The sequence below is a fragment of the Lissotriton helveticus genome, chromosome 6 (assembly GCF_964261635.1).
Source record: "Lissotriton helveticus chromosome 6, aLisHel1.1, whole genome shotgun sequence".
NCBI classification, from domain to species: Eukaryota; Metazoa; Chordata; class Amphibia; order Caudata; family Salamandridae; genus Lissotriton; species Lissotriton helveticus.
In genome coordinates this window covers 954,500,556-954,515,330 of record NC_136067.1, presented here as the reverse complement: position 1 = coordinate 954,515,330, position 14,775 = coordinate 954,500,556, and the positions used below count along the sequence as shown (strand labels likewise).

At 45.6% G+C, this 14,775-nt stretch overlaps 1 protein-coding gene across 1 annotated transcript in view; it reads right to left on the bottom strand.

Moving 5' to 3' along the window:
- Positions 1-4,204: 4,204 nt before the first annotated feature.
- NOX3 (NADPH oxidase 3) overlaps positions 4,205-14,775 on the bottom strand; it is a 632,637-nt gene continuing 622,066 nt past the window's right edge. Inside the window, exons 12-13 of the mRNA XM_078647785.1 lie at positions 6,230-6,354; positions 4,205-4,405 (exon numbers count right to left, since the gene is read on the bottom strand). Of these exons, the coding sequence (XP_078503911.1) occupies positions 4,279-4,405; positions 6,230-6,354 (252 nt within the window). The 3' untranslated portion in view covers positions 4,205-4,278. The remainder of the gene's footprint in view (positions 4,406-6,229; positions 6,355-14,775) is intronic.

Sequence of the window (14,775 nt, the reverse complement as noted above, 5' to 3'; positions counted from 1 at the left end):
ACATTCAGCCCCACATATGGGAAGAATACTTTGGGGCTTTGTTTGCAGATCAAGGGCCGTTGTTCGCTTCAGCCTTAAGCTTTAATCCTTGTGAACAGGTAGTGGCTGATGTCGAAAATATCACTCTTGCGGAAACAGTTATGGCCATTAAGTTCCTGCAGAGTGGCAGAGCACCAGGCCATGACAAGCTTCCGGGGAACATGTTTAGGGCAGAACCGACTGTCTGGGATCCACTGCTTCAAAGGGTTTATTATACTATCCTGAAGGGGGGTGCTATTCGTGAGACCTGGCAGGGTGCCGAAATTATTCCCATTTATAAAAAGGGCGATAAAGGGTCGCCGGGGAATTATAGGCCCATCAGTCTTATCGATGTGATGCAAAAAATCTTCTGTAAAATCATTCTGATCAGAATTCAAAACTGGATAGAGGAAAATAATGTTCTGTCTAACTTACAGGCATGATTCAGGGCTGAAACTAGTAAACATGGACCAAGTATTTGGGTTCCTCCTGCTAATTTGGAAAGAAGTTACAATCAGAGGAGGGCACCTATATGTAGTGTTCGTGGATTTAAAGACCGCCTTCGATTCCATCGACCGGTTCCAACTATGGCTAGCGCTGAGCTCAATGGGATTACCATCTTATTTGATCAGATTTCTTGTCAGGTTACATCAATACACCTTCCCCTGGGTCAGGTGGAATACTGAAGGCTGTCTAACTAACGCCATAGCTGTTCAGAAGGTCGTTCGTCAAGGATGCGTTATTGCCCCTACATTGTTTATCCTTTACATAAATGGATTAATAGGAGAGCTTTTCTATTGTGGTGGCGATCCCCCAAAATTGGCTGGCAAGGTAGTGCCTTGTCTGCTTTTTGCAGATGATACACTGCTTATTGCCAGAGCACCCGTTGCATTCAAAATCTTTTGAATAAATTTGCCTTAGTTTGCAAAGATAAGGGTCTAGAAATAAATGTGCTAAAGGCTAAATATATATTTTTTAAACCATATAAATCAAATAAGAGGAAACTTACCGTGGGCACACATAGTTTGGAGCAGGTTAGTTTCTTTGACTACCTGGGTATCCGTATCAACGATAGGCTGTCATGGACACTGCAGATAGAACAAGCATTGGCATAGCCAATAGGTCTCGCATTTGGGACCTTATAAGTGTTTAGCCATGCAACAGTTTATTTTGTTGCACCAAGGTTATTCGGCTGCATAACTAAATACTTATAAGGTCTCAAAAGCGAGACCTATTGGCTATGCCAATGCTTGTTTAATAGTTCTGCCGGCACCAACATACACAAAGACAGACACACAGGGCGCATGCAGGAGGACACTAACGCCGCGCTGCAATAAAAAAAAAAAACAAGCATTGGCCGCTGGCGCTTGTTCTGCAGGCACCAACATACACAAACACAGACACACAGGGCGCATGCAGGACACTGTAACCCTGCGTGGCAATAAAAAGAAGGCAAAAGCTAGTTGGATTGCTCGGTAAAGTGGTTAATACCTTTAGTGAATGTGCAACAACTCCCTGACTGTGCAGTAGAGCCTGGTGGGGGGGCCGGATGCGAGCGAGGGGGAGGGAACGGGCCAAGCCGCGCTGGAGAAGCATCACGGAGAAGCGAAAGGGTAAGAGAAGAGACATGGGGGCGGGGGAGAGCATTCCATTGAAGTGTGAAGTTCTCGCCAGGTCTGATGGGGGCGGGGAGCGGCATCAATGCGGGACTCTGCACACCAAGGGCTCTTGCCTCGTGGCCCCTGAGAAAAAGGTTGCGATATAGCTGATTCTTTCTTTTTTTCACGTTTTTTTCCCTTTATGTCGTCATTAACATGCCCCCAAAACAAAAGATTTCTCACAGGTGTGCTTCTGCCAAAATACTGCAAAAGCAAGTCTGGCGACTAAAGTGTTGCAGCCTCTCTTTTCCAAACAAGCAAAGAGAAAAAAAACAAGATGACGAGGAAGGAGGGGGAGAAGGGAGGGGGTAGCATGAAAGAGATTCTGCAAAGCGGACACATGGCTCCGCCCGGAAGGGCTGAAGCGGAATTAGAATAGTAAACAAGTTGTGAATAAAAGAAGGGACAGAGAGGAGGAAAGGTGGGAGGGAACACGGCCTGGGGGAAGCTGGCTGGGGAGGGGGAGGAGAAATGCAAGTAAGGCTGTGTGCGGGGAGAGAGAGGGGAGGTGCTGGAGCTGGAGCTGGGGAACAGATGGCCATGAAAGTTTATGGCCCAAAAGCGCCTGCCTGTGGCCACGTGAACTCGAAGAAAACCGCAGGAACGAAACCCTTGGTTTCACGAGTTTTTTGAGCACTTGAATTCTCGCTCCACTCAATGCGCTTGCGCGCATTGATAGGTCGCGAGACCTAAAAAAGCATTGCACCCCTCCAGCATGTTGATTGTGCTATAGTTCAAAGGGCTAGAGCTTTCCCTTATTGGCCAATATCCCCCCTTATTGAAATTCATAGGGCTAAGGGATTAGGTGCAGCTCTACATGGGGCCGAATTGTGGGGGCTGAAAAACCTGACAGACTTAACTTGTGCTGAAAATTAATTTATCAGAGCCATCATGAACCTCCCAGTGAATACACCACTCTTCCCACTCAGACTAGATCTTGGCCTAAAACCTATAGACCACTATGCCACTCTGAGGTCAATTTTGTTTTTGATCAGGGTGTGAATAAGTAAAACACAGGTGCCCCTGAGAGAGGCAATGGTAGAGCTGATTGCCTTGCACAATCAAACAGGCCGCATTAAGTAGTTTAGTAAGATCAAGGTCTGGCTTACAAAAATTGGGATGGCGCAACTCTGGGAGGACCCAGGGTCTATGACTAAACTTACGATTCCTCTAGTAAAAAAAGGTTTGGGGAATTAATGGTCTCAGAAAGGGTTGACAGGCTTGCACATGGCACTTTTACTGCATTTTTTTTAATATTATAGGGGTATTTGCTTTTGAAGGGTTTCTGGATGATATTGAACCGCCCCAGGCACGAGCTTTGTATGTTCAGTTCAGATATGGAACCCTTCCTTTGAATGCATTGAAGAGCTCATGGGGAAACTTGTCTGTCAATCCATTGTGTCCTCTATGCCATATCCTCCCTGAAACCATCGAGCACTTTTTTTTCCTGTTGTTCCTTTTACGCTGAACTTAGGAAAATCTGTCTGGCCCCTGTATGTCGCACTTTATCTTTAAATTGTCCATTGAAAGCCAAACGTATATTTAAATCAGATACTACAAGTTGGTTAGTATTTGCTGTCTCGAGGTTTTTAATGTTTGCATGGTGAAAAAGGTTAAAAATGGGCAAACTTGTTCCTGTGTCGTAGTATCGTTAATGTAACTTCATTCAGGCTTAGTGGTATTTTTTTAGTCGCAGGTATATTGACTATGAAAGATTTAAAAGCTTGTTTTACTGTATTGTATACATTTTAATGGTTTTTATATTGGTGCACATTTTTTATTGTTTTATTGATTATGTACTGTATTGATTCGATATCAGAATAACAGAGCATATATTGCTGCATTGCAAATATTAACAAATGATGAAGTTACCCTGGTTAAAAATGCTATCTGTGTGTCTACATTACATTAGGCTTTTAAGGTATGATATATTATTGCTAATATTTTAATAAAAAGGTTTGGTCGATTCACATTCCTTCCAATCACGCCACAAACATTACCTACATTTGAAAATGTACTCGGAAGCACGGGCAGTTAGAGCAGCCACTTTGAAACACATTCATAGTTGTGAAATTACATTATATTTTGACATAAAAGTAGTGATCAACATGCTTGTTTTGTTGGCAGCACAAAGGATTTTTCTGAACCCAAGCTACACACAACTGCTCTCAGTGGGGCTTTTCTTTCGGTATGCTAAAAATACGCTTTCCATATACCAATGGATCTGGTTTTTAACAGTCCATGCATTGGGAGTAAACATTCAAACAGATAATCCCTGTAGAATGTAGAGCAAAAAATACATCTAAGGATATATTCAGGGCTGTGGCTCCATCTTTACAACCAGCACTGAAAGCAGGAGCTATATTCCAGTTCTCCAGGCGTTTCCCAGTGGTCAGTCCAGCTGTGGGTGAGATGTCTTCTCTAGAAAGGGATGTGTTTCAAAGTTAGTGTACAGGTAATCTGTGATCAAACCAGCTTTGGTTGCAATCTGGCATTCAGAACATGGGCTGGTCACCAACTGTCTGATCTCATATCCTTGGCAAATACATCATGTGGTGTACATTTTATGTATAGTAGGGTCTGCTTAAAGGAAATGTGCTGCTTAGAAACTCTCCTTATTGTAATGGAAGCAAACACCCCGCGGATCCGTCGAAGAATACACGCTGCTCATTTTTTGAAGCGTCTTGGACAATGCTTTGGGGCCACAGAAAAACACTCCAATGGTTTTGCTGAGGAAAGAAAAGATAAAAATAAAACTATTATTCAGGCTATTTGTATGTTTTCTATACCTGTCCACGGTTCAGAAGCTAGCACTTGTATTAAAACAGCAGCCTTTATTCACAAAGCTCCTAAGTCAGTGTTTATTTTTCCTGAACAGAGTGTCGGTGGGCATCACCTGAAACCACTGCCTCAAATTAAGTGCTGTTCCCCAAAGCTCACCTTGTATCTCTTTTGCTATGAAATAATCAGGAGGAACGAAGGAGGAAGAGGAAAACAGGAAAAAACAGCGACAAAGGGAGAAAGTAGGAATAAAAAAGAAACTGCAAGAATAAAATTATGAGACGAGGAATATCTGGTGGGGGAATAAAGGGACATGAGGTGGGATCAAGACTATGCAGCCTTAGGATTTGGCACCCCAATATTTTATTGTGCCAGCCGCAGGCTTCTGAACATAATTTTGTACTTGGATACCTTTTTCAAATGAATTACTGAGTGTAGTTTACATGCTCAACTAGTCTAAACCCACTTTAGCAATTTCTCAAAGGAGGGTTTACACTAGTAAAAAGATTTACTCGCACAAAGGGCAACCTTCTTACAAACATTGAGGTTTTCAAATGTCATGAATTCACAAAAGTTGAACGTTTTCAGGATTTAGAGGCAGATTGTGAATTCTCTCCTGCCTCTAACATTTTCCTGTCCTGAATGAGGTGCACTATGTAATATTACAAATCTGGAAAGCCCCACTGTACATGAAAAAAACGTTTGCATTTGTACAAGAAAGACTGATCACTTTTACTTAGGACATAGGAACTCATTCAGGAGACCACTTTTAATAGCAACATCAAACTCCTAAATGCCTTCTGTGAATACCGAAAGTCTTAAATTTAGGATTTTTCTCAGTTTAGGAGTTCTAAAGCTAACTTTACTACTTCTAAACTGAGAAAAATCCTAACTTTAAGACCTTTGGTATTCACAGAAGGCATTTAGGAGTCCTGAAGTTAGGAGTCCTAACTTTATTACTCCTATACTGAGAAAAATCCTAACTTTAAGACTTTCGGTATTCACAGAAGTCATTTAGGAGTCCTAAAGTTAGGACTCCTAACTTCTGTGAATACCGAAGTGAGTAAGTGCCTTCTGTGAATACCGAAATGAGTAAGTGCCTTCTGTGAATACCAATATGGTAGTAATTTTAGGATTTTGTCTTAAGTTAGTTCTGTGAATCGGGCCTGTTGTTTTAGATATACTTTCATCTAACCTATTTTCAAAAAGCAAAGAGGTGCCCAACCTTGCACTGCATATTGGACTCAGAATGAAGTGAGGGTTTGTTTGGTGATAAGGAGGAACAAAACATGCCTAAATTCTTGCTTTAAAGGAACCAATAACAAATAAGTATTTCTTCAGTGAAGATCAATCCACAGCGCTGAACTGCCTTTTCTTCTGTCACCGTACCACACTAAGAAGAATCATAATCTGGCAAGTGGGCCTGGGTACAAATATTTCATTGTTACGATGATAAAAAAAATAACAAATCCGTTCATCTCATTTTTAATAACCATCCTGAGGAAAATTAATGTTCCTCTGTCCTTTGTGCAGAAGAGTAATTGAATTGCGTGATTTAAATTATGCCTGGAGAAATACCAGAGAGATTGAGGTTTCCACCTATTAGATTTTTGCATACCAATATTAGATTTCGTTGGCGTTGTGTTTGAGATTTCGTCTTCTTTATGAACTCTGTTGGGTGTGTAACATTTGAAATCGCGCACGCTTGTATTTTATTAACGTTTTTGTCGGAGCAGCGCTGCACACCGACGGGAAACCAAAGCTAGTCTTACCTCGGGTGATTGTCTGCTAGTTGTCTGAACTCGCTGTGCCAGTTTGGTCTTCCGTAGAAGGTTTTCTGTCGCAAGCCAGTAATGACGTCCGTCTTGTCGTCACAGTGCAGAGCTATGTGGGCAGCCTGATGTAAAACATTAAATAGCTTCAATTTTACAGCAACACAGGCAACTGTCTAAACTGGCTAAGTAAGGCAAATATAACAAATACATCCCAACAGCGTCATCAGGTCGGACCTCATATGCAATTCGAACTATGTTATGCCAAAGTGTGTTCTGTGGTACAAGTTGTAAGTTCTCAGAATGGCAGTTAGACCACTACCTTCATAGCTCCTCATTTATGAGGCCTTGCGTGAGTTTTGCGCTTCCGATGCGTCACTTTTCGTGACGCATCGGCGGCGTAAAACATGCCTCCTGATGCGCACTATTTACAAATTATACCTGTGTCAGGTATAATGTATGCAGAGGGGGCGTTCACCCGCAAAAAGCCTCGTAATAGTGACGCAGTGAAATCTATGAGATTTCACTGCGTCACTTTTAGGACGCTGTTGCGTCAACATCTTGCGCCTGCCTCACAGCAGGCGTAAGACTGACCCAAGCCCTTTCACATGGGGCTTTCCCCATGTGAAAGGAAGCATTGCTGGAGTTGCGTCACTTTTGTGACACACTCCAGCAATGCGTCACTTTTGCGCCTACAGATACGTCAGAAATACTGACGTATCTGTAACTCCTTGCGACATGATGCGTCATATTATAAATATGACGCATCAATCATGTCGCACGGAGAGCGCAGTGAAAAGTGACGCATCGCTGTTTTCACGCAGCGATGCGTCACTTTTCATAAATGAGGCCCCGTGTGTTCTGTGGTACAAGTTGTAAGTTCTCAGAATGGCAGTTAGACCACTACCTTCATAGCTCCTCATTTATGAGGCCTTGCGTGAGTTTTGCACTTCCGATGCGTCACTTTTCGTGACGCATCGGCGGCGTAAAACATGCCTCCTGATGCACACTATTTACAAAGTGACGCATCTAAGCAGATGCGTCACTTTGTAAACCCCTGCGCTACATTATACCTGCGTCAGGTATAATGTATGCAGAGGGGGCGTTCACCCGCAAAAAGCCTCGTAATAGTGACGCAGTGAAATCTATGAGATTTCACTGCGTCACTTTTAGGACGCTGTTGCGTCAACATCTTGCGCCTGCCTCACAGCAGGCGTAAGACTGACGCAAGCCCTTTCACATGGGGCTTTCCCCATGTGAAAGGAAGCATTGCTGGAGTTGCGTCACTTTTGTGACACACTCCAGCAATGCGTCACTTTTGCGCCTACAGATACGTCAGAAATACTGACGTATCTGTAACTCCTTGCGACATGATGCGTCATATTATAAATATGACGCATCAATCATGTCGCACGGAGAGCGCAGTGAAAGGTGACGCATCGCTGTTTTCACGCAGCGATGCGTCACTTTTCATAAATGAGGCCCATAGTTTCTTGTTTTATTTTTTTATAAACTTTATTTAAAGTTTTACATAAACATTAGCATGGGTGTGCACCCAGTTGCAAGCAAAGGAAATACATATTCATGCAATGCAGTGACAGTGGTTCATGACATCGGACCCTCAGCAACACCCCCCCCCCAAATTCTAAGACTAGGCAGCTAAACATTCAAAACATTTACTCCCCCTCTCCATCAGAACTCACAAGACTACCCACTCCAGTGGCACTTTGTGAGCCTATCAAGGGACCATCAGCTAATAAATCGTGACATAGCTCCCTCCAAAGCCTCAAGTCTTCCTCTAATTTTTCATCCTTGCATCATAGTTTCTTGTTCGTCTCATAAATTACCTTTTTTAAAAGACCCTTGTGTGTGCTAGATTAATTCATTTTAGCGATGAGAACCCCCAGTCCTTGTATAGACATTTGGCCAACAAAAGGCCAGTGACAGTGGTACGAGTGGCACTTAGGCATCCTAGGAAACCCAATTGGAATTTCCAGGTCACCTTTTGTTGCACCTTATAGCAACTCTTTACTGGGGCGTGATGCAAGCCCTTGCGCAGCACAGGGGCCCCCCAAACTTTCGGAGGCCCGCAAACCGTTCAGGGGTCCCCACAGAGCCCAAGACCAATGAATATCCATGAGATATAGGATACTAAGGGCCTCCCTTCATATTCTGCAGACGCGTCCAATCCCTTTGCGTTACGCCACTTTTTTTCCACCCGGCGACAGTGTCAAGAGAGCAAATATCCTGTTTGACACACCATGGCAGCTCTACTATTTGCTGCACTGAGATTAGGGGAAGACCAAGAAGTGGAAACTACTTTTAGTTAAGCTATCAGGTCTCTTTCTTGTTTACTTTCTCTTCCTACAACAGCCTTCATGTCCAATTAGGCCAGGGATAGCAACGGCAGTGCTACCCCGTCACCTAGTTGAAGCACAAGAGCCCTGGCAAAGGCGGCTAAACATTTTTCATACCATCAAACATCCAGTCAGTAACGCACCCCCTCACATGAACAATTTTATTATTATATGTGAGGAATAGTGTGAAGATAGGAGTCACGCAATGCAATGAGACTTTGATGAAATGCGCTTCATGACAGGGAGAGGACAGGAATGCACCATTTCTACTATGATATGATGCATTCCTCCTCACTCCCTGCGCTTGCCCACTGACAGCAGCCTTGCGTCATAGTGCGCTCACACGTGCCACTCGCTGCGCCCACTGCATCCCTCTCAAGGAAATGGACAAAAGTCATTCCTGTGGTTTAACCAAGAGCGTAGCCTTTTAATCACATAGACACAACATTGTGCAAAGATAAGTGACCACTTTCGTCATAGTAAAGCATACATCGTTATGAGAACACCGTTCATAAGATCCACCAGATCACACATAATTGTTTGAGAAGCAGGATATAGGGCAGATAAACAGTTCATCGATTGTGTAGGCAACACATCAGTATCTCGACCTTCCTCTACCGAGGAACATTTCCAAAAGGTTAATGGCAAGTGCCAGCAGGCCCCTTACCTTATCCATCGCCCTCACCATCAATCAAGGGTATACATTTATTAATAACTTCCAGGGCACCGCAGCGCGGTCCATCCCTGGCAGAGTTACCTACCACTAGGTAACTCCCCCAAAAGGTTCAATTTTTCAGGCATCCTGGGGTAGAGCCGAAGGGTCCAGGACCACCAGCAAGGACAGTGCTGTTGTAGTGCTGAGTGATGATGTGGTGGTGCCCCTGAGTGATGTGGTGGTGCCCCTGAGTGATGTAGTGGTGCCCCTGAGTGATGTGGTGGTGCTCCTAGAGTGATGTGGTGGTGTCCCAGAGTGATGTGGTGGTTTCCCAGAGTGATGTGGTTGTGTCCCAGCGTGATGTGGTGGTTTCCCCGAGTGATATGGTGGTGTCCCCGAGTGATGTGGTGGTGTCCCCGAGTGATGTGGTGGTGTTCCCGAGTGATGTGGTGGTGCCCCTGAGTGATGTAGTGGTGCCCCTGAGTGATGTGGTGGTGCTCCTAGAGTGATGTGGTGGTGTCCCAGAGTGATGTGGTGGTTTCCCAGAGTGATGTGGTTGTGTCCCAGCGTGATGTGGTGGTTTCCCCGAGTGATATGGTGGTGTCCCCGAGTGATGTGGTGGTGTCCCCGAGTGATGTGGTGGTGTTCCCGAGTGATGTGGTAGTGTCCCCGAGTGATGTGGGGTGTCCCAGAGTGAAGGAGGGTGGCATTGGAGGGTGTAGTTGGAGGGTGGAGTTGGAGGGTGGATTTGGAGGGTGGAGTTGGAGGGTGGATTTGGAGGGTGGAGTTGGAGTTGGAGGGTGGAGTTGGAGGGTGGAGTTGGGAGGTGGAGTTGGGGGTGGAGTTGGAGGGTGGAGTTGGAGGGTGAAGTTTGAGTTGGAGGGTGGCGTTGGAGGGTGGAGTTGGAGTTGGAGGATGAAGTTGGAGTAGGGGGGTGGAATTGGAGGGTGGAATTGGAGGGTGGAGTTGGAGGTGGAGTTGGAGGGTGAAGTTGGAGTTGGAGGGTGGAGTTGGAGTTGGAGGGTGGAGTTGGAGGGTGGAGTTGGAGTTGGAGGGTGGAGTTGGAGTTGGAGGGTGGAAGTGGAGTTGGAGGGTAGAGTTGGAGTTAGAGGGTGGAGTTGGAGGGTGGAGTTGGAGGGTGGAGGGTGGAGTTGGAGGGTGGAGTTGGAGTTGGAGTTGGAGGGTGGAGTTGGAGGGTGGAGGTGGAGTTGGAGTTGGAGGGTGGAGTTGGAGTTGGTGGGTGGAGTTGGAGGGTGGAGTTGGAGGGTGGAGTTGGAGTTGGTATGTGGAGTTGGAGGGTGTAGTTGGAGGGTGGAGAAGGAGTTGAAGGGTGGAGTTGGAGGGTGGAGTTGGAGTTGAAGGGTGGAGTTGGAGGGTGGAGTTGGAGTGTGGAGTTGGAGGGTGGAGTTGCAGTTGGAGGGTGGAGTTGGAGTTGGAGGGTGGAGTTGGAGTATATTGTGGAATCTGAATGTAATTAAGGTAGAATATAACTTGCATTGAAGACTGTATTTTGTATTACTTTTTGTTTTAGTAACATTACTAGATTGATTTATGAATCTGCAATGAATAACTTGTAGCTACAGCTTGAAGAATAACCAGATATGTGGTAGTAATGTGAATTACACTTTAAGCTCATTTGGTCTGTTTCATATGATGAAACCACATCCTAGGTATCAGATAAAGGATACACGAATCCAGAATACAAATCATAATGAGGGTCAAGGTACAACTGATTGATTTTCAAATGGATATATTACACTACACATAAATGTCCTACTTTGGCTTGTATTGGTGAGTATGGGTAAATGGTTTGGAAATAACTGTGTACATCTACTTGAGATAATATACACTGGAAATGTGTGTGCTATTATGACCTGTGCTTGGTCAAAGTATTTTACTATGATCCAAGATGGCATCACTTTTTATACGTCGTAATACTATAAATATGTGAAGAGGTAGATGTCTCTAGCACATTCCAGCAATTTAAAAAGAGGATGAATTTCGAATGATTGTAATAATTTTCAAATTTAGGAATTATACATACGTACAAGTTTATCTTTCGATATGGTAATTTTTGGTGCTTCGCGGATGTCTGATTTAAAATTATGAAGGTGGAGTTTGCCTGGATAATACAGGCACATAAATATTGAGTGATGCAGCATCGACTTATGTGAACTGGAGATCGGGTTTATATAAATATATCTTTGCAAAACATGAACATTGAGGATTTACGGATTGACACAGGAGTCACGTGACCATAAGTGAAAGGTTAAGAATGCCGGATTCCCGGCAATCGTCCTCGTACTTGAGGGACCGGCACAAGGGCTGCACGCGCTGCGAGGGACGCATACACAGTAAGAGGAGACTGGGTTATGTGAAGTAGGATTTGGAATAAGCATGTTTGGGTGCCTGAAATATAGGGTATAAATGCAATTTGTTTGAGCTACATATTAATAGGACATTTTGAAAAATACGGAGCATATAGGGGATGCATGGCTACAATTGGGATACCGATTTAAACCGTACTTGGACGGTCGGAGGGATGTGTTGAAGTAAAGATACAAACGAGCTGGGAATGCAAGTGGGACTGCTGCCTGGCGCGAATGGCGTGAAGATAACAAGCTCTTGGCATTGCTGTGGCGGGGGCGGGGTAGCGCATTCCTTTGAAGTCCGATAGGGTGGGAGCCTCTGAAGTGATGCGAGGCACAGACAAATGGTGGAATGGTGGTGTGCGAGCGGTTTCCTTTCAAGTCGGATGCGGGGGCGGGGGAGCAAATGGCAAGCGCGCGCACGGAGCACATGCACTGTCCATAATCCGCATTCAAAAGCCCTCTCGGTAAGCTTTCCTGGAGCACCTCTCTATATCTCTCGCATAGCGGTTGCTTACGCAATACGCTAGGCGAGTCCTAAACGACTAACAGGGGAGAGGAGTTGGCCTAACGGCTAGGGAGGTCGACCTCAAATCTGGAGAGCCCGGTTCGAGTCTTGGCAATGACGCTGAACATCCCGTGATTCTGGGCAGATCACTTAATCTTCCCGTGCCTAAAAAAAAAAAAAATTAATATGTCCTCATGTAACACAACTGGTGCTATGTAAAAGCGCTCTGTTACCCAATACCGGGTCAAGTTTGCGCTATATAAAACACCGAAAAAAAAAAAAAAAGGAATCCAGAAACAAAAGTCTTGGAAAACACAAGGAAAGTATAATCACAATTTCATCAGAGGACACAGCCCTGACAAAGGCCGACGTGGAACAAACAAATAAGTGTTTTTCACTTCTAGAGCATCCACCTGCACATCATCTGATATCAGGATGGTCCTAGAGTATCCTTACAAGGGTCAAATAAATGCATTAAACACAAGACACAATGATATCATCAGAAACAACATCGAAGATGAAGCACACCCAGTAGGTGACAATAATGGCCAGTTGGGCCAGTCTGGTTTCTTTACTACGTTACTTAACACATTACAAGCCAGTACAAGGACAATGGTAATGCGGTAATCGGACAAGCTAGACATACAAATAGACCTAATGAACATAGTGGCCACTTACATTTCAGGAATTAACACAAAATTAGGACAACTTACAAACTTAGATCAAGCTACTCATAGTTCAAAACAGGTAACCTACCAATGTGGGCCGATAGTGGACAAACTAAGCTCCCTACCATCAATCCAGGAAGAAATAATAATAAAAAAAGCACACCTAGCAAACACACAAACTATCACTGAACAGCCAATCTACAAGAGGCTAGTAAAGGCAACGATTATCACAGAAAAATTCAACAAAAACCCAGTTATGGGGGGAGGAGCCGAACGTCGGCCCAAGATGGCAGAGTGAAACCTCGGCTCCCCCGCGACCATCCCCGGAGCCCAATATCCAGCAACTTATCCTGCCCCTGAAGTTCGGCCATCACGAGTGAAGTGAAAGCAGTGCCAATTGCTGCAAGCTCGGTTACCCGACATCCCGGGAAACCGGAGCTATGCGTCCTGCCAGTTTGAGCCTATATGAAGACGTGGAGCTGGGGTCCGGCGTGGTTTGCTTGCTGAGGTGGAGGGGAGCAACTTGGGCGGCCCGGACTGGAAGTCGCAGGTCGGACCAGAATCGCCACCCTATATCACGTCTGCCCCTGTAGTGACACTTGCGCGATTGACAAAGGAGAGGGGAGCGCCCCCCCCGGGCTCCCTCCCTGGGAATCCACTCACCTTGGAAGCCCGGCATAAGGACAGGCTCGAGTGACGCCGACGCGCCTGTGCTTGCCGTGTGTCAGTGACAGGATCGGAGCGTTGCGGGACAGCAAGCGGAGAGGGGGTGAGTAGATTTTGTGTTTCCCCCCCTTCCTTGGACTGTGTTGGGAAGCGGAGCAGCCGAGATCGGGGATCACTTTATCCCGCAAAGATACACTGTCCATCAGAAGGCCACTGTACCTGGATCAGGACACTGCCAGGGAGCGGTTGGGAATGAGGCCAAACCATAACCACGGGAGGTACAAGTAAAACTGCGTGTACAAGGGCAAAATGATACCTGACCAAATGAAGAGCGGTTGACCGTGGTCGTCCTGCCTGTGTGAGCCTGGGCAGTGCCATGATTTGACAACCTCCCCCCTCCTATTGACATTCCTCTGGGGCACCAGTAATACTTGGCGATTTGGTGCTGGTTATACTACTCTGTCAGACGGCCCGGAGTGGTCGAAAGCGCCCTATCCCACCCTGTGATCAGCATTTAAATTGGGCCCACCGAGTTCTGTTAGACTGATCGCTCCCACCAGGCTGCTTTTATTCGGTAGGGCCCCCTCCTTGTTTTCACCGACACTTGAATTTGGCAGCTAGATTCCTTTTCTAGGTGCCATTGGCATACCTCGTGAATCAGCCCTCCAATGGCAAACAAACCAGATTCAGATAAGAATCAGACCAGGTTGACCAAGGGAATGCGGCAGGTCCAGACCAACAAACTGGATCGCTTTAGCCTACCTAAAGGCTCACCAACAGATCACCGCCACGCCCTAACGGAGGGGGGGGAACCGCGAGCCCCATCTCAGAACTTACCCTGCATGACGTCATGGCAGCAATAGACGGGGTCAAATCATCCTTAGGGCACAAAATGGAGTCCCTGGAACATAAGCTAGACATGGTCTCCATAGAGGTGAATCTCATCCGAGTGGACCTGACTAAGGTCTATGAACAAGTCAAATCCCTTGACATAAAGGTGGCCAGTCTCATGGACGATGTGTTGGAACTCTAACGAGAAGTACGGGACCTTAAATCATTTTGTGCAACAGCCGAACGAAAGTTGAACTATGAAGGGAGATACAAATGCAATAATATTTGCATACTGGGAGTGCCAGAGAAATCAAATGGGCCTGCCCCGGATCTATTCGTGGAGGAAATTATTTTATCACACCTTAAACCCAAGGGACTGGGTAAATTCTTCACCATCCAATGTGCACATAGGGTCCCAGGGGGACGGCCAAAGCCCGGGGCGCCGCCTCGTCCGATGATTGCAGGTGTCCTAAACTTTAGAGACAGATATGC